This window comes from Genypterus blacodes, unplaced genomic scaffold, assembly GCF_046128005.1.
Source record: "Genypterus blacodes isolate CSIRO-AG114 ecotype Tasmania unplaced genomic scaffold, CSIRO-AGI_Gbla_v1 ptg000012l_1, whole genome shotgun sequence".
Taxonomy (NCBI): domain Eukaryota; kingdom Metazoa; phylum Chordata; class Actinopteri; order Ophidiiformes; family Ophidiidae; genus Genypterus; species Genypterus blacodes.
In genome coordinates, this window is record NW_027466826.1 from 7,377,484 (window position 1) to 7,402,218 (window position 24,735).

Genomic DNA, 24,735 nt, shown 5'->3' on the forward strand with positions numbered 1-24,735 from the left:
TCCTCGAGGAATCCCTGTTGTTCTGGACACAAAAGGAGTTCCTCTCCTCTCTTGTAGCAGGCAGGCAGATGTAATACAATGGCTGCTGGGCCGACATCCATACCAATACCAGATTGAGAATCCATGAACCTCCCCTGTTGTGTTGATTGTGGTATTTCCATAATTCCACGGACAGCAGGTCACAGCTGATTTTCAAAATGTCAACAATGTGCTAAATACTATGTCTTGGTGCTTAAATGCAGAAATGTCTGCCATTGGCTCTGAATGAGTTAAGCTCTTGAAACCAAAATAAATAAACACAGGCTTTAAAGCTAAAAGAATGAATTCATGAACAAGTTAATCAATTAACTACTTAATACGTCTAAAGCCATTTGGGGGAGATACCCCCCACACAACCGTGGCCATTTTGACACATCTAAGACTCTAAGCCTGTCTGTTCCAGCTTCATGTTCATTTGTTCTTTGAGCGTAACAGTTTTGGCCATTTAATTGCTAAATTGTGCAAGACGATCATTCCAAGAATAGCATTAAACATAGATAATAAAGATAGATGAGGCTAAAGAAGTAAAACTAAGCCTGGCAAACTGAGTCTGAGATGTCCTAAAATGGCCGATGTACCACAGCATAAAGGTAAAGAAGCAGACACCTGGGAAAGCTGCCTCCATCTTGACGATGGACACACCAGGAGACAGCTGGGGCAGGATAGGTTCAACTACCGGGCTATTACTAATCTCAGGAACTATTAGCTCCTTCAACGACAAGACACAATCAATAATGCCAAAGGGTCAAGGTCAACAGAGCACCATATGCATGTGTTTAAGTCCACTTGTGATGATTTCACATTTGCATTTGCGGCACGCTGCTTCTGCCATGCAAAATAGGCATTATACCAGAAAGCAGATTAGCATTCAGACTGCATGACACTGCCTGCAGAATAACACAGCCAGGATGAACGGCTCAGAGATCAAGACAGGAAGCCAAAAAAGGCTGCGGCGTTTGCACAGATATCACTTCTACCTGGATTTGTTCAGGATAGCGTCAGAGATTTGCCTCGTTTTGATACTTTGACTCATACGAAATAACAAAGTGCTCGGTGCTGACCAGCTTGAAGTCATGCAGCAGCAGCTCGGGTTTCATGCAAAGGTAATTGGGCAATTCTTGGCATCTTTGTACATGCAAACTGCGTTTTAACTTTCGAAACCTACCTGATCTGGTGCAGTTGTTGCTACTGACCATAGGAAAAAAGAAACAAGATCTTTAAATGTATGACTGTGACATAATATACATACAAGCACACTTACAAAGCTTGAATGTATTGCTTTTGGTCACTTGGTCACCACACTGAGCCGCTCAACGGAACATGAACCAGCAAATACGAGAGCAGTCTGATGTAATAATCTGACATGATGATTTGCATTTAGGAGCTTTAGCAGGAGTTTTGCAGACTGTTGATGTTAAACGCGATAACATAATTAAAAGTCTTAATTCTTTCTCATTAATTCTTTAAATCATACATCTTAATCTAAAACAAAATCTGAATGTTTAACTTTTTCCTCTCCCTCTCCCACCTAGCGAGGGTTTCTGCAGTGCCTAAATGCCAATGTGTAGTTGCCAGGCGCCACATTAGCTTCTGGTGGTAGCCAGACACTAATCTGCTAAAGTATTGGGTGGTGGATCTCTCTCAAATTGCATTCTGAAGTCGGCCCTGTATGCCTAGTAAACTCTGTACTCCTCTGCTCCAGACAAGCTTAGCAGTAATTTGGACTCTGTCTGGCTTTGGCTAAGACACTGCAAAGTTTCTCCTTCCCTTGGTGGCTGCCAAGCATGTCCTGAATAATAACAGGAGAGGGTGAAGCTCCTTTCCCTCTCTCTGTCTCCTACAGCCATAAGCCAGGATCTTCTCTCCCTCTATATCCCTTTTTTGAAGGGGTATGGGCTGAGCTGAAATTCAAGGAAATGGGAAGTGAGCCAAAGCACTTAAATCGCTGCCTCCACAAACAGATGTCACCAGAGAGAGGGATATTTAGTTTTTAGAAAGATCTGGGATCCCAATCACAAGCAAAGACGGACCATGAATCAGGGTGTCTAGTGTCACTTGGGAGCTGTGATTTGCAAAAGTGATATTGTTCTCCGGCCCACAACACAGACATATTTGTGGTACATTAGCATTGTGTTGTTGATGAATTAACATCAATGAGACCACACATCAAAAGAGAGCAGGTGGGGGTAATTTGTTGCGTTGTTTGATACTTGTTACTTCTTCATCAGTCAAGAAAGAAAAGCAAAAGCACATTGAAAAAGCCTCCCTCTGCATTGCTAAATGGTGATCCTTTAAAAACAACAATTTCTTTGACAGTACACTGAGCTCAGTCATTTAAAAGCAAGCCAAGGGAAATACATTGGAGAATATTCATGCCTTCAATATCCTCGGAATCTTTAATCAAACTGATGTAGGCTATATTGTGTAGTCTGCAGAAACTGGCTGTAGCAGGCTTCAGCTTTCCACTCAGGATGTCATATACAGTGAAGATGATAGCACCACCTGACAATGGACTAAATAAAGTACATAGTGGACATAGATTAAATGTCCACTATGTTATGGTGACACAGAAAACCCCCAAAGTGTTGGTTCTTGGTATTCAGCCCTTTCTCACCGCAGGGACAAGAACTCAGGACCTTTCCTTCCTTTTGCACCAAGGAACAAGGATCCATTTTGTTACACCCCAATGGTTGAGGAACTCCTGAATGGTCAGACATACTCTTCACTAACTGTTCTTGAATACTTATGTGTACCTTGCTATGGCACACAGCGCAACAAAAAGAGCTCACCACATCTGTCAGAACTCTAGATGACTTGCATGCGGAGATCAAACTCAAGCACAAAACAACAAAAAACATCATTAGCGAGAATCGTAGAGGCTCCCAACAAATGCAGCAGAGGCTAGGATGACGAAATGGATGATATTCCTGGATACCCACCAGCACAGGCAAGTCAAGCTTATTTATACACTGTAGCAGTAAAACATGAAGGCAACTGGAAAACAATAAAAATGAGATTTAGATAAGCTGACAGACAGTAAAACAACAAGAGCACCATCTTTAAGTTGGATGGAGGGATCGACAGGAGCAGGTGGTTTGAGGACATGAGCTCGGGGGGCTGGAACACATAATCCATTATCCTCCATGTTAGAGACTCAGCAATATCTTGGTGACGTTAAAACAACATTGATTAAGATTTATGAAACTAATCACATCTCCTGTGTAACATTTATTAAGGCTCCCATGATGTGAAGTGATTCTGTCACACTGGTATTTTAATTAGATCCTTAATTATTCTTACCCTGAGAAGAAACTTCCATAGCATCAACTCATCCATGTGAGGATTATTGTAATTCACCACACAGTGTGCTGCCTGAAGTAGTAGTACTCCTTCCTGTGAGAGCCCTTATAGGGAGGGGAAGTGCATATTACACTGAGCTGTTGGCGGCAATCACTTACAGCGCTGATGTTAACGTTTTATGACCGAGCTTGGTCTCCGCGGACATCACAGAACTTTTAACACCTCTTGACCGACACGAGTCACCATGGTCCTCTGAAAAAAACCTCCGATGTCAGTTCCAGGAGTCTAGACCGAAGACCAAAGGAACACAGCTTTGGCAGTAACAGCTGCCAAGTCGTGGAATGGCCTGCGCGAGAATATTAAAAAGACAGACTCCATCTCGGCATTTGCGTAGTGTGGGAGTTTGGGTATCCTGGGGTTACATTTATGAGTGACAGTAAAGAGGAGCCTGACTACTGGCGAGGGGCAGTGGTTTCTGTGAAGGGAGGCTTTGTATCAGACCAAGGTGGAGTTAGGAACAAACTCTCTCAGCTGTCCTAATCTCTGTGATGAAGTGAGGACATTGCCAGGAACCTTGTTAACCATGCCTGCTAAATGTCTTCTTTTTAGGAGAGATGTTGAGGAAGGTAGGAAGTGGTTGAAGAGAGGGTCTTCTATGTATGGAGCCGGCCACCATTTGACTCTGGATGGATTAGCATATAAACTAAGATTTCTTTGACGCCATTGCTTCAATTTTGAGCACCGAGACTCAAAGACATGGCCATACCTGCTTCCTCAGTAACAAAGGGACACTAAAGTACACAGGTTTAGTTTGGCTCCAACAAATACTGCTGCAACAATTATGGGCTAAATTATTGATACACAAGATACACAACAATGCTTTGTTTATTCTAGCAACATTAGTTATTATTGCAGTTATTATTCCATAGATGGAAAACACATTAATGGCTGAGATATTTTTCACTTCTTATACATGCAAAACAGACAAATTGCCACTGGTTATATTATATAACATAATAGAAACTCACCTGGTAAAACCTCATCAGGTTTGCCAAAAGCCTCCACAGGTTTCTCTGGTGTTGGCAGAGGTTGGGGGGGTAGCGGATCCATGGACTCCTGGTGAACGGTGACCGGCTTATTGACAGGTGGATTTGGTAGAACAGTGTAGCCCATCCCACCAGGACATATCTCTTTGAACTTAGCTATGCGATTAAACAGATTACAAAGTGATTATCATATAAGTGACAATGAAAATTTCAAAGATAATATTTGTTGCACTGTACACAAAGGATGACATTCAGTTTATACAGTATCCATTAGTCACACATCATCTTGCACAAGACTTAGTATGACACTTTTACTGTTACAGAGTAGAGATAAAACAGACTTCAAATGTTGCTGTAATAATATTGCATAATATTGTATAATATTGTGTTGGGGGCTAAATTCCAATTTACACACAATTTCAGCAACAAATCTAAAATCATGCTTTTCCCCCTGATGAAACAATTAAAATTGAGTCACAATCTTGGCTCCTGTACCTTATACAGTCTCTGTTTTATTTATACTGGGCAAGTCTCAAGTATCCTCTATGTGATTGGGATGAGCACTAAATTGAGTTTGGCATTGGCAAATCAAAACATTTGTATCAATATGAATAGATAGATAGACAAAACACTTCAAACTGATCCTGTCCTAAATTCTCGGCACTTGTTCTCACAATAGTGACATGATAAAAGTCAAATATTTATTCAATGTTATTTTCACTGCACACTGAATATTCTGCAGGACTGCTCATTAAAAACTTCTGCTGTTGCCCTCCAGTCTCTTCCTGAGACTGGATTGGGGTCTGAGGAGGTTAACACCCAGGGGTGCCTTACATAAATTTATGCCGATGATGTTTCTTTCTTCACCTGAATTCTGGGTTCTTGCACCTTAAGCAACACTTCATGAATTCAAATGTATTTAAAGATAAAACATAAACTTCGTTAGAAACAACGCAATACTTCTTAGTAACTGGTACATCTTTCATGAGCTCCGGCAGACGCACTGCAGGGGAGGAATAGAGCTCTGACAAGGAATGATAAAGGGCTGCAGATCATAATACAATGTCCTTGAATAGTAAGCCATGAAATGAAACTTTGTACAATGTTGTGCAAAGAGCTCAGTGAGGACTGATTGGAATCCTTTGAATGGCAATAGTCAAGCACTACTAACTAATATTGAGCTCCAGTATTCATTATGACATATTTTCTTGTGAAAGGTGGCAAGCACAGATCTGGCACCCTGAAGGATCGACAATATTTCTATTTGAAACATCCTGAAAAGAATCCAAGAAGTAGTTGATAATGTAGAGCGTTCAAACAAAGACAGTAAAAAAGCAAATACTTATATTTATAAGACTAAATGCCCTTTGAGACATGGAGTACTTGGTCGTTATTGTGTAATGGTACATCACCTTATGTAACTCTAAGCACAAGGATGTAGCAAACGATCAAATATAACTTAATCACAAAGGTATTTTCCAACTACTCAGGAACAAAGCACAGCTTTGAGCCTGCTTCAAACAAACAAAACAAAGCAAATGCACCGGCTTCTTCAAAAATCCTTGTACTAACAACCTGGTGATGCAATTGACTGCAACTGTAACCTCAATATGGAACTAGTAACACTGAACTACACTGAGATGATGTGATATATGAAAGACACACAGGGAAAATGAGAAAACGTGGGTGTGGTAACAGCTCACATTAAGGATACTTAAAAATGTATCTACAGGCAACTACTTAGCAAAGCTGTGACATTCATGCAGGCAGAAAGGGTGGAGGAATGGGACACACACTGAATCTCTGATTGCTCAAATCCAGGATTGGCATTTTTTGAATTTGATCTAAATCCAGATATTGACAGGTGAAAGTAAAAGCTAAATTCTAATGAATAAAGATTGGGGACCTCTCTGCAAAACATAAAAAACAGCTTTTTCATCATCTGCAAAGCATTAATTCATTGTGCAGTATTCACTAGAGAAATATAATTAAATACCAAGGCTGTATGGGGTATTGAGGTGTGAGCACATGCACATTTGCAAGGCCAAAGTAAAGCTTGGCACGATGTTGTCTCCATGAATATGAAAAACTAAAGTTTGGGGTCTTGTTTGGTTGATGTTTGTCGTGGCTTGGGGCCTTACCTGTTCCCGGTAGGGGGCATTTGTCACAGTGAGGGCCCCAGGCTTTGCCCACACTGCAGCAACAGAGCTGTTTGCTCAGCTGGGCAGACACTGGGTGTAAGCACTGCCTCCCTGAGCTGACCAAACGGAAGCAAGCCCCCTTCTCCTCTTGGATGGCAGGTGTGTTGGCTGAAGAGGAGCACAGTGGGAGGAGGAAGAGGAGGAAGAGGGAGGCGTAGGAGGTGGTGCACCAGAGTGTGGGGGAGACATACATGGGAGAGAGAAGAAAGAAGAGACAGAAATAAAGAGATTCCCTTCACCAAAGCAACACTTCTTTGGACCCTGGAAAAACGTCAGACATTTCATGGCAGCCTAAAAAGCACCAATATCTATGTTTTGAGACTTTTGACCATGGGTGAATTACATAAAGGACTGAAGCTGAGCACAAAACAAAGACACGCATTGACATTGACATTGACACACACTAAAGCACAGGCAAAATGTTCTCGGACAAACATGAAGATATGTAGGATTCCATGCTTCATGCACAAAACAAAGGCAAGTGCTGGCTCAGAGGAAGGCATGCAGGAGAGCTTGGCTTGGTTTGTGTGACGGTGTTCTCCACATCTTCAAAGACATATCCGTCTCAACTAATCAGGTTACAAAACATCAGCATGATTGTAGCGAAAAGCTCTCAACGATCACGCCAGGTTCCAATTCACAAAGTTCTAAAACAGGTACAAATGATCATATATCTGGGGTTGGAGCCGTCGCATGAATAACATTAGACCGCTTCAACTTTCCACTGAAACACAAGATTTTGATTCAGTCAACAATGAACGGATAAATCTATTCAGAACACGTCATTGCAATCAATCTAGATGAACGGCTTCCAGGAGACAAAACGTACAACACTGATTATTTCTACAGACTGTTAAGGGTAGAAAATAAAAGTCCACTATTGTGAAATGGAAGGCTCGACCCACAAAGACTCTTCATACAACTGGCCATCCGTAATCTGACAACATTGGCCTAAGTCAAGGCGGTAACCAAGACACCGATGGGTACTCCGTCTGGCAGATGCTCTGTGGTGGCAGCATTATGTCAAGACAATGCATAATCATAAACAGTCCCAGAAACTGGAGTAAACAAGTGCTACATGAACACGACTTGCTCCAGAGTGCACAAGTTCAGACGGAGACCAAGATCCGACAATGACCCAATGAACTCAACTAAGAAGACAACTGGTGCGGCTTTGAGCTCAACCTTTTCTCCTGAGTGCCTGTGTATGAGAAGGTCTGCCTATTGTTTGTTACTCAGACTAAGCCTACCTCCATTTGTGCCAATTTAAATGACATTAAAGTGGATACATGATGTTTGAAAAAGCTGATTTATTGCCTCGGTCGCAGTATAATAATCATTTTACAGCCCATGTCAACATATCGACTGTCACCTGATTTCTCAACAGCCCATCTGACACCCAGGGCCTCAAACTAGTCCCACTGCAGAAGCTCCCGAAATGTGTCTGAGGCTTCATCTCCACAGCAGCCCGTGCACATAAGCCATTAGTGTTGGCAGTCACGGGTGAATGATGTACTTTGGGTGTGTGTGTCTTTACAAGCTGTTAGGAGGTCAGCGGTTGCAAAGGCAGGTGAATTTCTCAAGTCTCCCCTTTCCTTGTACGAACAAGCCCACTGCTGAGCTCTTTGGATTAAGAAGTGATGGTGATGAATGGCCACTTGGCTTTCGTTAGCTGCGAGACAAATGAGAACCCAGTCGACCGCCCCACCCCCAACATTTCACACCTTATCTTGCGTGCGCACACACACACACACATTCACACACACACACACACACACACACACACACACACACACACACACACACACACACACACACACACACACACACACACACACACACACACACACACACAGTCACTTCAATGCAAGCTCGCAGCAGTGCATAAAGAGGGGAAGACGTACTCAACAACATGTCTAGACTGAGGAAAATTGATGATCAGGTCTGGTGAACAATCGTGCACAAAAGGAGAATCAATTTTGCTTCTAAATATAGCACAAGCAGCTTCTCTGCTAACCACATCTTTCCTCCTTCCTCTTTCCTTTGCCCTTCTTCTCTCCCCTCCTCCTCCTCCTCCTCATCACCCTTTTAGATGAGAGAAATGATTTGCTGGGTTTGGCGATATATATGTTCAGCCTTGCGATACATGCTTCAGGAGGAATATGCTTTTATGATAAACCCCATGCTTTCATCCATGCACTGGATTCATTTCTCATATCCATAGGCATAACATCAGACACACAGAACTCGAGGAGCATTCCTTGCAATATTATTATGCTTGCACTTTGGAGCAGATGGAAGGTGGAAATAATGAAACTTCCATTTCCCATGTCTTTTATCATAAAACTCATAGAAAACTCATGGACTAAAGGTGTTGAAGGAGCCAATGTTTATGACAGAAAACAACATGCAAATCTCTGAGGAGGCACCCTTGGATTGATTAAAGTTGTGTGTAGGACTTACATATGCATTTGGAGAGTGAAGGGTCTGGGATAAATCCAGGTTTACATATGCATCTGTAGCTGCCCACTGTGTTCAGACAGTCTCCATTAGGACACACACCCTGCAGCTGACACTCATTCAAATCTGTGAAGCAACACAAGATTGAACAACACAATCAATACAGATTCATTAGCACATTCAACACAAACATCGTATAGAACTTACATACACAAACGCACCATCTCTGCAATTCAGTCCACCCACGTGTGGTGCATATACAGTAGATCACAGCTTATTCAACGATTTCAAAAGACCTCCACAGGCTCTCATTTAGGTGCATTGTGTGCAGTTATACTACACCATAATTGTCTGACTGAAATTGCTGTATTTAGACCATAATACATTCAATGGTTGCTTCACTGCATACAAAACAGGTGAAAATGGAATCCATGCATAATCTTGAAGTATACTCTTCTTTAAAGCCTGGAGGGGATGCTCGTCACAATAAATGGGCTCTAATTACCATTATGACAGATGTATTAAAACTGCACGTATTTCTGAACTTTCAAACTTTATGTGATGATGAGGCCCACCGCATTAGATTTAGTCATTTGTCATAAACTCTGTAAACTGTCTAATTTGAGGTGGAGTCCCAGATTAAACCCACTTCAGCCTCTAGAGGTTAAAACTTCATAGGAAGCGTTATTTGAAAGAGAAGGCTCCCAGGATTGTGACACAGCTTTGGGTGTTGACATGCCACCATTTCTTAAATCCTCACGAATTATAGTGGCCTCTAACTGGCACGAGTGACATTTCAACAACACAGCTGAGATCCATCATCAAGTGCAGAGATCCCGCTGTTCAAAAATAACAATAATACACTTTGTCATTTGATTTTCTTTCTTCACATTGAGACTTTCCGGGCTTCACAGAGCTGAAATAAATCGTCAGACTGCATCTTCTCAGCACCATCATCTATCACCGAGCAGCCAATGCCAATGTCAATGGGTGAAAATACCCGAACTCCAGTAATCTCTGCACCTGGCCAAATAAAGGGTGAGCCACTCAAATTGATCAACACCAATTAACCCCTGCAGATGCATTGTAGTCATTATGCACTGCAGAGCACATACAGACTCTTACTTACTGTCACTTTAAGAGCTAAATCTCCACTCAATTTGACCATTTATCCACATTAGCTCATGTAAATAAGTGACCAGCTTACAGGGCACCTTGAGTTAGAGAGGCAGCAGCGTCAGGTTTTGTGAGCATTATACATTACATAGTATTTGCTGTCTATAAGATCATTCTGGTTTGCGTGCAGGCCATGAGAGGACAAGTTGTTTCAGACGGACCATTAATATTTTATGGGGACATATCACATAACCATGTCTTGAATCATCACAGAATCATTTGGACCTGTGAACATTATTGCTGGTCAGATTTTCTACTTTATGGCACGAGAACAAGGGTATTTTTATGCTTGACTGCCTCATGAGACAGATAATCTAAACCGGTCTCATACGAAACCTGTTACACCAAATGTCAGACGCCGGATGAGGGGAAAGTGCTCATTTGACACGATAACCCATAGCCAAGAAAATCAATGATGAGGTGACTTTTGAATTAATAATTAATGCACAAAACTGTGGAAATGGGAACGAACTGTGTATACAGTGTATGTGGATGTTATGTCTATCTGTGAGTAATGTACAAAGTCAAATTTATCTTGTGAGATCATACTTGGCCAGTAGAACAGACTCTGACTCATGTCTGTATCTCACCAGGATGTCCAGTTTATGGACAGAAAGGAGCACAAGTGGGCCAGCCAGGATCTTTTAATAGGTTGGTGTTTGCCAACTTGGTTGGTGCTCCATGCCACCATGGCTCTCTGTTAATCTTTCAGTGAAATCCAGAAACTTTTATTACCACACACACGTTTTTGTCACTGGACTTGTAAATGTTACAATATATACAAAGTATACAGAGGACTTTGGTATGGAGTATGGGTCAGGGCTCTCCATTGCTTCTTTCACTCTTTGGCTGTCCAGTAAATTACTCATCATGTGCCATTTCCTACAACATGAACCCAGATTATTTTAGCGGGTCTCACAGTTATCTCAAGGTTGATCACCCCTTGTTACCGGATACTTGACTAGTGTCCATGACCCACCACACCCCAGAGGGAGAATGTTGTAAGAAATACCAACGATTGCAGTACTCAAATGGAAACCGGTTAAAGATTCAACTGGAAAAAGTCCAAGAGTTAAATGAAGGAGGAGGCTGTAATAACAAAAATAATAAATAAGAGGAAAAGGATGTGGTGGATTATAGTCCCAGTACCTCTTGTGGGACAGCCAAGTCTAGGGCTCCAGGGTTTCACACACACACACACACACACACACACAAACACACACACCGACACACACACACATACACACACACACACACACACACTAGTGTGTCCAGAGACTGGCAGTAGTCCAAATCGGCGGCAAGCCCGAGCTCTCCTTTCAGAGGCTTTCTGCTTCTAACCACAGACCTGGCAACCACCAATTGGCTGTGGCACAAAGCCACAGCCAATTGGTGGTTGGTGAATCCTGCAATGACCTCTAATGGTGCTTTAAGGAACCACACAAGCTTACATCATTGAGGCAAATGTGTTTATGGGCAACTTTTTTACACGGTAAACATGTACATCTGGAATTTTCCTCCTGATGGAGATGTTAGAAGAAGGTCAAGGGATCACAGATACACAAATATCTACACTTCACTGCACCAGGTTAAGTTGCATGCTGATGAGCCAAGTTTGCCAACATCTGTTATAACGTCTGTTATATCTGGGTGACTCTCAACTTGCGGCTGTTCCCCTTTTTATCAATTTAGTGTTCCTGGTCACAAATTCAAAACTTTTACAGAGACTAATGCAGCTGCAGCTTCAGGCACAAGTGACCTACCAGACCTCTGGAGCCTTATGTGTTGTCTCATGATGCAGGTTGGACTGATGGACCTCTTTTATAGCTGACAAATGCTGCTTACTGACATTCAACTAAACATGACCCAGTCTGATCCAATGACAGGGATCATTGCTTTATATTGGTTTCAAAGAGCATCAACAACACAGCTCCATTCCGCTCCCCGGTTCAGACTCCGGGTGCGCCAGGAGTGGGTTGCTTTGCGGACAATTAAAAAACCCCTGCAGAGCATTATCAGGAATCAGGAAAGAGGAAATACTGCCCATAATACCAGCTCGAGCATTTCAGCCTGCTGAATTGGAACATGAACCTTTATCTTGTTTTTTGTTTCCTCCTCCTCCTCTCTTCTCCTCTTCAGAAATTATTTAGTCAAGTTTTAGGTTCTAACACCATGTAGTTAAGGAACATTGGTAGAGTTTCCTCAAGTGGGCAGCAACTTGTGTAGCTAGACCAGGATTGACTTTACGATGGCTGCCACAAGGATCCTGCATTTGTATTGGTCATAATGTAATGTAATGTAATGTATTGTATTGGTCATTTGAACATCACCCAGAATTAACATCACGTTCTGCAAGATGTAGTACCTCAAACATCATGGGGGCACTCTGGTAAACTTTGACTACGTAAATGCAACAGCACAGCAAACAACTAGCCTAAATCTGTCCCTCTGGTACTGCATACAACCTTAAAATCCCAGGTTAAACATGATGAATTGCTGTGAAACACACTTTTACACCTCATCAGCCAAAATCCTGCTAGTTCAATAATAGGAAAATTGGGCATGCAACCCGAGTCCATCGACCTTTTTGTTCTTACCTTGACAATGAGAGTGGTTGATGAGTTTGTAACCCTGGGGGCAGTCTATCAGAGGGAGGGCTGAGAAAAGAAAGAGAAAGAAAACGTGTTAAAATCTTGATACTTTTTGTTTGGCAAACAGACTGGAACATGCTGCACAAGGAAAAATCTTTATGTTAGACATTTTAAATTGACTGAACTTCACTTTCACTCTGGCCCTTTTATCCGTTTTCTTTTTACCCGGCTTTGATCCTCAAGGACAAAACAAGCTGTAAACCCTTAATCTCCCCTCTTTCTGCTTTGCTAATTGCCATGCATCATGTACCGAGTTGCCGGTTCGAGCCCCTGCCTGGGAGCCCCTGAGCAAGGCACCGAACCCTGAATTGCTCCCCCCTCTGCGAAGGGTGGTAATGTAATGAATGTCGCTTTGGATAAAAGCGTCTGCCAAATGATCGTAATGTAATGTAATGTAATTTCATCTCTGAAAATGGAGATTCTAATTACTTGCATTGTAAAATGTCACAGAAAAGAGCCAACATCTGTTGTTCTGACAAGCACTCATACTAGGTTCCAGTGACAAAGAGAGAGCAGCTCTGCAGAATACTAAACTCTGGCCACAGGTATCTTCAAATATCAGTCAGAATAATAAAATCTATTCATTGCAGCCCTTATCTCTTTATTGTTCACTTCGTCATTAGAACAACCCTCCCACTGTTGTCATTCTAAATTTACTAATAATATTTTACATGCAGTTTCTGCTACAGTCTATAAATAATGAAATGCACAACTGAATTTGAGCACAATTAAAATCTCACCTGAACTCATGCAAAGCTTTCCAGAGCGCATAACACACTGGAACATCAGCTCTTTATCACCCAAATAGTATGAATACCCAATAAGCTTCAAATTCAATGACCATTAATCATTTAAAACATTTGAAATGCATTTCAACTAGAGCTTAACTAAAGAACCAAAGAAGACAATGGGTTAATTAAACATTTGACACCAGAGGACCAGACGGTTTAATGATAATACAGCATTTTATGTCCAGACTGTAACTGAAACCATTGCATTAATATTAATAACAATTCATTTTAAATTAATGAACCCATGCTGACATATTGCAAAGAAGCATATTGAACTGAGCTGAAGAGATAATAACTGACTAATAGAGAAGCAGGGGAAGAAAGGATGAATGGTAGAGGAGTGGAGGAAAAGAGCGACGATGAATAAAGAAGAAAGTGAAAAGAGCCAGAGACCACTGGAGCCGGAGACGGCCGTGCCACCAGCCGCTCACAATGAAACCACAGAGGGAGAAGTCAAACTCAGTTCACTTGTAAATCTCTGCTGCAGGTTTTGCACTAAGATCTGCAGAAATGTGGACAAAGGCGCAGGAGGAGACCTGGTACCCAAAAACCCAAAAGCAGATTGATCAAATTGCTCAACATGGAACAAAGTAAAGTTTGTTTGATTGCTAAGTCCCAATTCATTTACCAGCTACCCAGTGTCTCCGTGGCACAATGAACTGTTTCACAGCAAAAGGTTCACCTCAGAGGAAAAGAGAACACTTTGGCTTTGTAGTGACTCCCACTGAAATCTGTGAATATGTGTGTGTGTGTGTGTGTGTGTGTGTGTGTGTGTGTGTGTGTGTGTGTGTGTGTGTGTGTGTGTGTGTGTTGTTTCATAAGATGTGGGCTGGAAGCTGGCATGAATGGCCTTTACTGAGCAGTTTTTTTTTTTGACATTTTCAAAGAACCCTGCTAGTATTCAAAACCCCATCGTCAGCATTTGAAGGTCTGCACATGAAACACATTGACCTGTCAAGCCTTTCCTCCCACCTGCAAAGTCCACCATTGTCCTAAGCCCTGAGAACGCTTCACACCAACTGACACAATCTCAAAGTGTGTGCTGTTGTCCATTTTCATAGGATTCTTTGTGAAATGATCAAACCGCACAGATGAAACCCTGTTACCCATGCAAATCCATCCTGAATCACCACCAACACACTACACTATGATGGATGCACGTACGCAATCTATGTATGTCCTGCATGCGTTTTACAAGTAGTTATAAATGTTTTCCTGCTTTTTATAAGCTTCCTCTGAAACTCCACCACACTCCACACACTTTATTGCAGCCCTGCAGCGAGCACAGGAGCTTGTCTTCTTATGTTCCTGAGCCTATAGCTTTGGCATCAAAGGGAAGTTCCATCACTCTATAAAGGGAGCTGGGTTGAATGGCCAGTTACTACATAAAGAACAGAGCCTCAGTCAGACTCCCAACCCCCCCAACACACACACACACACACTTCAGCTGGGTAACAAGTTCTCTAAAAAGAGCTGGAAAGCAGGAGCCGGCCCCACATGCCACCAAGGCTTTTAGTGCTTTCCCCCTCTGGAAATAACTCCCAGTGTGAAAGTCACCTGTCATTTAAATACCCAGACCGGCTTGGGTTGTATAATGTTTCCTCATTTCTCTTGCTGTGCATCTTTCTTTTGCCCGTTGATATCTGACGCGAGGGACTGCAAGAGTGACTCGTGGAGTTGTACTAAGACACATTTTCGGGTGTAGATTTTCAAGGCAGCTGGACGTTTTGGCTCCAACGATGGCTAGGAAAGATGTTTTGGCAGTGACAGAGGTCTCCTTAAAGTGTATCTGTGAAATACTGTGTTGGTGTATCAGTTCAAGGCAGGATGATGTCAGCCAGATAAAACTGTCAGTCTGAGGATGAACTGCATCAACAAGGATGAAACGGAGTCAATCGAGGATTTGCTTATCAAGATTCATTTGGATTCTAACCATGTTAACTTTCCTTTACATTTTGAATCAAATCCAATATTATTGTGTGGCATCATGTCATAAACGTAACATAAATGTGATGCAAGATGAGCATCGACTGGCAGGTGCTGCTGAATGAAAAAGCCAGAAGATGACCAATGTCTCAAGCTACACAGTATTTAGTTCAGAATTTTGCTTGTTTTGCTGAAATCTTCAAGGCAGGAATTCATGCTCACCCTGATGTCATCTGTGAAAATATACAGTATCTCTGTAGCACCTCTAATGGATGGAATCTCATTTGGGAAAAACCTTTGAACGCCTAAAATACAATTTTTCTCTGGCTCTAAACTTACAGGCTACAGCTATAAGGATTTATTCTCTTGGGACCATAAATGTCTAAAAGTAATTTCAAGACAATCCATCCAACAGTTTTTTTTACGAGCTGGTGGCACGAGAAAAATAGTGAATTACCAAAATCATTAAGATTCTACCTCTGATAAAAATGAATGTGTATGTATGCATGTGTGTGTGTGTGTGTGTGTGTGTGTGTGTGTTTGTGGAGGGGGTGGGCGTCCCGGGTGGCAGGGTGCAGAGGAGGGCTCTGTTAGTCTAGCTGCTGCTTCATGTCATGTCGCTGTAAAACAGAACGGAGCTCTCGCTGGGCTGACAGCTGCTCAGCGGCTCAGATAAGGAATATTACAACCCCACGGGTGCACCTCAGGGTGAAGTTATGTTTATCTTTCACCGTGATGACACATCTTCAAGGTACATACCAAAGATGTACAATGCACGCATGCATTAGAAATATGATATGCAATTGTTCTCTTTAAGTCAGGAGGTGTCATGTTAGTCCTGCCTGCTCTCCTTCACAGTCGGTCAGCTCGCTGCTCTCCAGGCGTGTGTCCTTCATGCTGATGGACTGTTGGCCCTGAAACATCATCCAGCCTGAGGCCAGGGGGCAACCGGCCTCCATAAATCCAGCCAATTCTTCTTCACTGCTTTCTAAATTGTGGTTCGCGATAAGTTGTTGTTGCTCTGGCCTCCCTGCTATGACAGCCATGACCCCGCCGCCACTGACCAACCATGACTCATAAAACACCTCCACACCCCAGAACCTCTCCAACATTGTTGAAAAGCCAGAGGAATTGAGGAGAAAGGTACGAACACGCGCTGATAATGTAGTATATGTGTTACCAAATTGCATACTTAGTTAGTTAGTTAAAAAGTTAAATAGTTTTCCTTCTCCCCTGACAGTTCCTCAGTGATGCGGCTTTAAACACTATATAGTCACTGCCAACCTCTATAGAAAGGGAGGGACTCGAGAGCCTGTTGTGTTAATTCTGCATTTCATCCAAATATGGGCGAAAGGGACACACATTGCAGAGCTATACTGCAAGAGAAAAAAATAGTAAGTTGTAAGGACAAACTGAAAAATGATCTTCTCTGGAAGGAATGTCAGCAGTTTGATCACATGATTTAGAAAGAGGAGCTAAAGGTGGACATCTTGGCAGCAGAGCAACTTCCCCCCATCATTCTAAATCATACACAATCTAGACTTATTTTGACGGGACTAGGACTGGACTGGGAAAAAGAAGTGGGAATTCTCTGGTATGGGAATTCGGAATTGTCGGTTGGAGGATTTGATTTCTATATCCAGTATGTTGTGTGTGTCAGAATAAAGATGCCAAATACAAATTCTGCAAACTGGCCATTCATCAGATTATGGTTTCATTTGGATCATTTATATTTGTGTATTTATGCCTGTTGGGCAATGTTTCAGTGAAGATCAGGGGTGGCCAGCATTACTGGGAATCGTTTCCTTGCAACAACGGACATTTTAGCAGTGAAATGTACGACGGAAAGCAGCACAGGCAGGTGGTTTCTAAGCAGGCCCTGAAGGTGTCATATCATAGCCTCATATCACATTATCTGAGCGGAGAAACCGCACTCACACAGCGAAGATCTGACTGCACCTCCTGCCAGAGACACTGTTTGGGGGGAATCAGGGGTGATGAGACACGCTGAGAAAGTTGATACAGCACCTCCCCGACGACACAGTGGCTTAGAGCGTAAGAGAGACGGCCCGGGACATGTCGTTCTCACTTTCGGAACAAACGCGAGCCAGATCTCTTTTTTCTTTTTATTCAATGGCAAATGGATGCAATGTAGGATAACTACTTGTTTATGTTGAGTCTCTGGGTGAGGAGGCGTTGACAAGGGGGGGTAGATACTGCTTCGCAAATCACTCGACAGTTTGATTTTACTGAATAATAAATGATAGTAATACTTAGCAGAGCAAGGATTTTAAAACATTTTAAGCCAAACTTTTAGATAGATAGATAGATAGATAGATAGATAGATAGATAGATAGATAGATAGATAGATAGATAGATAGATAGATAGATAGATAACAAAAGTAAATTCTGAATAATAACACTTGTTTTACCAAAACTTGGGGGTTGGCATAAAAAGTGCATCTCTTGAATTGAGTAAGCGATAACACCTGGGTCGTGTTTTGCAGGAATTGGGATTATTTTTGGAATAAAGAACAGGACTGCAGACTGCAATTTGCAGTAGGAGTCAGCCAGGCATTTGGGCTTCATTATGCAGCAAAACGCTCCTCGTTCTCTTGGAGGCTGAAGTGTTGAGTGCAATTTTCGTCAAGTGGAGTAAGTGTGGCATTTAAAGGAAGAAGTCAGAAGCTGTTGTGTAAAGTTTGTTTCTTGGAGCATCTTTACAACCCGAGCCGGGAGATTGCTAAATTTATCCCACAAACAGGACATAATTATTTAGGAATCTTTACCAAAGTGAGGGGACATTTAGCAACAACATACCAGAAATAAAGACATGACATAATAACCTTCAACCTGTCTGAAAGCCTACATAAACCCACATGTGTTGCTGTACTTACATGGTTTCCTTGGACACTTCTGGCATTTGTGGAATCCCCAAGACGTCCCAATGGTGGCACAGCAGTCCTCCTGTTTACTGAGGCCCGGCAAAGCCTTCCCACACTGAGATAGGGAGAGAGAGATAGAGAAAAAAATGTAAATGCGGAAGCTTTGACCTTGCCCTGTGACCTTGACACCTTACAGATTTGATACCAAAATTTATAGCACAGGTCCTGACCATAAATCAGACCAAACCTGAGCAAGTTTGATCCAAACAGCGGTTGAGGTGTTGCAAACTAAATGGTGATCAAAGGCAGATATACAGGACTTGTAACACAGGAGGTGTCGCAGCGGCTTCCAGTGGCTTTGTTGCTGCATACAAAAGATCTTCAAGATAAAAGCTGTCTTAGCAGGGGCAGTGACATGAGCGATCTCCCCGAGTGGATTACAGTCTTGCTCTTCTCCCTCGCCTGCCCACCTCTCGGAGGCCTATTGGCAGTCAAATTCGGATTTGAGCGATTCCTGATTTATCACCTTAAGTTCGACTCCACTTTGTGCGCCTGTTACAGTCAGACAGTGACAACAACTTCCATCTATTGCACTTGTTACCTTCCGCTCAGTGACAGAGACGACGCTGGCACAGTACCTGACTCCCTATGGTCTCCTGGAAACAGCGGCCCAGCTGGCTTTTGGAGGTGACCGGCTGGTACTGAGGAACCTGGTAGCCGTTCTGGCCGGGATAGACGATGTTGTAGCCATGGTGCTGGACCTTCTGGCTGCTCTCCGAGTGGTGGTAGCTGTAGCTTGTGGATGAAGAGGAGCCAGGCTGGGGACCTTTCAGCACGTGCCCGTTGTTATGGTAGTTGTCCAGCTGAGAGACCTGATGAACCTGAACAGAGGCCTCTGGAGGATGCTTGATGTGGATGTTGACGATGCTGGGGCTGAAAACTGGAGCGCAACAGGAAAACAGGAATATAATCTTTGTTACAGTCCTACATAATTATCAAGAAGGGTGAATTATGCAAAGAAATATCCATAATAACAACAAAGTATGGTAGAGGTCAGTTTAACTTATGTATGTAATTTGAAATTCCCACTTTTAAATACTTATGCAATACCGCTTGTAGTAAAACTGACTGAGATTATTACACAAATGTTTAAGAAAAAGGTCTTGGAAGTACAGCAACTAAATGTTGGTTGCTTTTGATGTTTTTCTATAGTTTCCAGACAGGAAACGGTTTTTATTCATTTCACTTCAGCGTGCAAAATCCATCTGTGGAGACCTGAATCACCAGTTGTCTATTGTACCACATGAAACAAAGCTCATCCTGGAACCCAAGTCAGGCTAGATTCAAATCATTTTCCTTTAGTCATGGTGTCCATAGCTACTGCCACCAGTCTTGGGCTCCTTTGGGTCGGGCGTGTTGATAACTAAAGGGTAAAGGTGGGCATTCCATCGCTCTGAATCGGGCTGGGTCGTAAATCCTAGAGCTGTGACGAGCTAGACTGTGATGGACCGCTGACCTCAAGCGTGTTTCAAGCCTCCGCAAGCCGATGTTCACACCATACACAGACATAAAAAAAACAAACATCTGCCCAGAAAGTACAAACCACGACACTACTGCACGCTTTGAAAAATGGTCAGTAGTAAAGTATACATGACTGGGAGTAAATGAGTTCAAACGTGCGTCTTTAAGAGACGGGTAGACGATGAGGAAAATGTTGCTCTTTCAACATTTGGCACCCACAGTTTTCAATTAGGTCAGATAAACCACTCAGACATCCAGCTGACATCACGGTTCTACGTCTTGTCTTTTGCTTACCGTGATTCTGTCCGTTGCTGTAGGTCAGCGGCAGCGTGTGTGTGCTGTGGACTTGAGTCTGGCTGTAGCCGCCCGCTGCCTGCTGGTGCTGCCCGTTCTGGATGGGCATCTGGCAGAACTTTCCGGTGTGGCTGGGTGGGCAGTGGCACTTGTCCCTGGCGCTGCACGTGCCGCCATTTATACACGGCAGATGACACACCACTGAGGAGAAAGACCACGAGAAAACAAATCATATTCATGGATTACATCTGTGCCTACTGCACGGCAAAAGGATGTGCCATTATGAGCATGTGAGGGTCTAATTGGATATACATTTGTGCTACTTTTCAACACATCTGCAGATAATTAGACTTGCAAAGTCTGTCTTAGTACGGGCCGTCTGTCTGGAAGGCAAAGCCCCAGCGCTCCTGAACGCAGCTCAACATGGAAAAATATTGCTGGCACTGCGTCTGTGGACAATGTGTGTTATGCTCAGTGTTAGTTTGAAGCTCTGGACAGCAAAAACTCCTGTGTCGACTGTCAAACAATGGAAGGAGAAAGAAAATTGAATCAAATGGTGGTGCAAAGGGCCACCAGGCGAAGTCAGACAACACAAACAGCAAAGCAACCAGCTACACATGTAACCATCATATTCTGTTCTGTTTTAGTGAAGAATGCAATGTGTTTCCAACTCAGGATATTGGATACAGTGGATACTGGAATCTGAAACCTAAACACGTCCAATTACGGTTTCATTTACTGTTTGGATCTTGTAATAAATTCAGCAAAGTGATCCCAGACACGCAGACAAAACAGACCCACAGGTCAAAGTTTTATCTCAAATCTCTCCAACTATTTTTTGGACATTGCGATCTGTTTTCCTGCAGATTCATTTCTTTTCTCTTCTTATCGCTCCATTCCAAGGCACCTCAAAGTATCACAAAGCATGTTAATAAATTAGATAAATCTGCACAGAGGGAAAGAACACTGCTTATGATTCACGTGCGAAGTATCCAGGCCTTGCACAGAAGACATTACTCATATCACACAGGCGTCTACCTCTGGCTACTTCACTTGCTTTCCTCGCCGTCACCACTCCATCAATATTCATCATCCCAGCTTCCAACAATTGATCCATTACGCCTGCAGACGGAATCGTTTCTCAGGAAACACTCACTTAATTGAGCAGCGGGGGGTACAGGGTGATTTTGGAGGTTCGGTATTGACGCTGTGTACACGGTGTCTAAAACAGAAGCCTTCAGGCCCAAAATATCTGATCAGAGGCCCAGGATGACAGCCAGGCCCAGGAATGGAAGTGTGAGAAAGTGTCAACGTTTTCAAAGATATGCTATCTCCTGGAGGAAGCAACTTCTTGGACAATCAAGTGAGTCCAGACTTACTCAGTCTTCCTTCCTCCTCTGTTTAGTTAACTGAAGAGATCCACTCACAATGTTCAGTGCAGCTATTTCTTTCCTATTTCAGGCGAGTGATTTAAAAGCTATTGTGTTTTTAAAATCTTATTACAGGCAATGTAGATTTCCATCACAGATCCTGACTGGATCGGGGTTGAGATCGGCTCCCCTCAGTGAACTCTTTTGAGTTTACAAATGCAATCGCAGGGAAACTTTCACTCAGCAGATCTGCCTCATTGGACCTGAAGCCCAAGCCTTAGCCAAGAACAGTGCAATAACGTGACTGTTCTGCCTGTGATGACCAGATGGCAAAAGCCCGCAGCTGCACCAGCCAATGCAAGAGTGGCTGAAGGTACAGTACCTCTAAAAGCCACTACTAGACCAAGAAAACTTTGACAGTACTGGTAAATTGAATTTAACAGTCCTCCCACTGGCTTCCTCCTCTCTGCTCTCTCACCTTCGCCGCCACACTCACCTCGCATCTTGACATTCGCAAAAAATCTATTTATTTTAATCAAACTGTAAATGATTCAATATTGTCTGGACCGCAACTGACACAAATGAGCTGGCAGGTATGCACGTCTGTGATAAAGGAAGCGGGAGCCAGAAAACTCTCAGCACTTGGCCGGTCGCTGCGCTCACCTGGGAGAGAATATGCCAGAGGAGCTGGAAAAAACACTCAAATTTGCTCTCCAGAGACAAGGCCAACACACACACACACACACACGCAAATGCATCATTCAGACTTGCAAAAATCTCGACAAGAGGTACACAAATGAAGTCCGATTCCCTGAATACTTTCAGAATTGCAGCTGTCACCAACTATCCTCTATTGGCTGTAACAAGTGTTTTTCTTTCCACCTTTGCCAAGAAATACGTTTTCTCCTATATATGTTCAACTGACCATGACGGGACTGAAAAATATGCATACAGCTGTGTAAAATGGTATGGGAGTAATATGTAGAAATAGAAGCTTTTGTGTAAAAATGTGGGGGGAAAGCTTTACATTCTAAAACACAAAATGAACGTTTAAAAATTATAATGAAAATCCATTTTAAGAGACACTGGGAAACCGACGTCCCATGTCCCATGTGTCAGTTTTAGAGGCAAGGAAACTCATTTTCACACCTATAGTTTCTGCTCTGCTCCAGAAGAGCAGATCCATTTTTACATTTGTTGCATTTACACTCTGTTCGGTTTGTTTTCACACGGAAAATAATGTGAAGTGAGCTGCTCATTTGTCAAAAAGACTCTTTACTTTTCCATAACAGAAGAAGAAGTAGAAAATAATTATTTTAAATCATGCTCAGATTACAAATGTATCGTTCCAGACCCTCAAATTTGTCTAGTTGTGGTTGTTTGATTGTTGTGTTCAGACCTGCACAGGAAACTATAGCCGGGGCTGATACGATTTACGATTTGGACTATGATGCTGCTCTTGTGATCCCTTATAGAATTATATTTCTGACATTCTTCAGTCAGTCTGTGCAATAGAACAACCCAACTAATCCACAAAAGTGAAAAGAATAACACAAGAACCTTTTATGAGCAAAATGAATGTGCTTGTTTGAGTTTGAAAGGTTTGATTTACTTACCATTTGTGTTTACAGTTTGCAGTAGTTGCACTTATATGTAAAAGTGATAGTGACTCCAATTAACAGATAAAAGGAGTAAAAAGCACAGGAAATTGCTCTTAAAATGTCAAGCACATAAAATATATAAGAGTGTAGCGTCTCCACATGGTAATGCTCATACCTCAAGTACAGTACTTGAGTAACTACTTCATGCTTATGTAATTAGTTTACCACTGGAGGAAAGAGACAGTAAAGAAACAACCCACTGAGAAATCCAGCCAGTCGGGCTTAAAAACAATCAGGCAGATGGATGATGAAGAGGTCCTGGGCTGCTGGCCCAGTCAGCATTCTTCTGGTGATTAGCTGGTGAAAAGCTCTCCAAGCATCAGAAGTAAAACTGCACCACGTTTGGTTAGTTAAGAAAAGTAAGTTAGGTTGGTCAAGTCTAACTTTATTGTTTAGGTATAGATAGACACAGAACAGTAAGTATTGTAGTGTTATTTTCAGATTCTTGCAACTGTTATGTTGTGTTTTGTTCTGCAGTTGTGTGTGTGGCTGCTGATACCCTGATACATCGCCACCAACCCATCAGCAGGAGCTTTTCTTTATGGATTTGATATCTCTGGTAATTGGCCAACATGTTGAAACAGATCCACCCCCCCACCCATTCCTCATAAATCCACACTGTCTCTCTCACAACAGGTAAGTGTGATAAACAAGACACGTGCTAGAAGGAAGAGACACGTGTGGTTTTCTCTGTCTGGGCTGTTTGAGCTGGAAGTCTCCTGCCAAAAAAACAACTTCCAGCCTTCAAGTTTGCGGGGGTCAGGTCAGCACCATCTATCTGTGTCACGGTGGAAGAAGGAGAGGAGGAAAGGCTAAGGGGCAGGAGAGGAATGGAACAAGCCTGGACACGTACAGGCCTCTGCTTTACTTTGCATTTTACAATTTGAAGCCAATGCTGCATCTAGTACAAAATATCAATAATGGGGTTTGAAAACAGCATCTTTGTCACAAAAAGGACCGTTTCTATGGTTAAGGAACAGATGGTAAGATGGTGCAGTGGCTGGAATTGTAGAGAAAATTCAGATGAAGTCCTCCTCCCCTCTTCATACCTGCTGCACCACAGTCCTGCCGCCACGACTGGTCCCACAAAGGAGCATGAGACATTTGATTTTGTGCATTTGTCCTTTGCCTCGCCATCCCCTCTGCCGTCAGGAGTTGGATCGGCTTCCAGTTCGAGTGTCCTGTCCATATTTGACATTATCCTGAACATCACCTATACTATTAGTCTAACGTAACCAACTCTATGACGAGTCTTTTGCTGAAGGCAGAGAGTTGCGTTTTGATTGATGCAGTTAGGCTGGCAAACAGGAAGTTGTGGGACATTTCAGGATATTATGGAGAATTGCGTCATGCTGGAGGTAATGCTTTTGTCTTCTCTGGTGACTGGCGACAGATGCTTCCTGCTGTCTGGCAT

General features: G+C 42.7%; 1 protein-coding gene across 3 annotated transcripts in view; it reads right to left on the reverse strand.

The window, feature by feature from the left end:
• The window catches only part of ltbp1 (latent transforming growth factor beta binding protein 1), a 78,885-nt gene that overhangs the window by 20,496 nt on the left and 33,654 nt on the right, over window positions 1-24,735 (reverse strand). Inside the window, exons 6-14 of one of the 3 annotated variants that reach the window (XM_076164207.1) lie at window positions 20,291-20,491; window positions 19,114-19,415; window positions 18,488-18,590; window positions 12,820-12,879; window positions 9,050-9,172; window positions 6,527-6,694; window positions 4,368-4,541; window positions 1,205-1,227; window positions 646-748 (exon numbers count right to left, since the gene is read on the reverse strand). In XM_076164207.1, coding sequence (XP_076020322.1) covers window positions 646-748; window positions 1,205-1,227; window positions 4,368-4,541; window positions 6,527-6,694; window positions 9,050-9,172; window positions 12,820-12,879; window positions 18,488-18,590; window positions 19,114-19,415; window positions 20,291-20,491 — 1,257 coding nt within the window. The remainder of the gene's footprint in view (window positions 1-645; window positions 749-1,204; window positions 1,228-4,367; window positions 4,542-6,526; window positions 6,695-9,049; window positions 9,173-12,819; window positions 12,880-18,487; window positions 18,591-19,113; window positions 19,416-20,290; window positions 20,492-24,735) is intronic. The other 2 variants (XM_076164223.1, XM_076164215.1) reach the window with 2 other exon arrangements.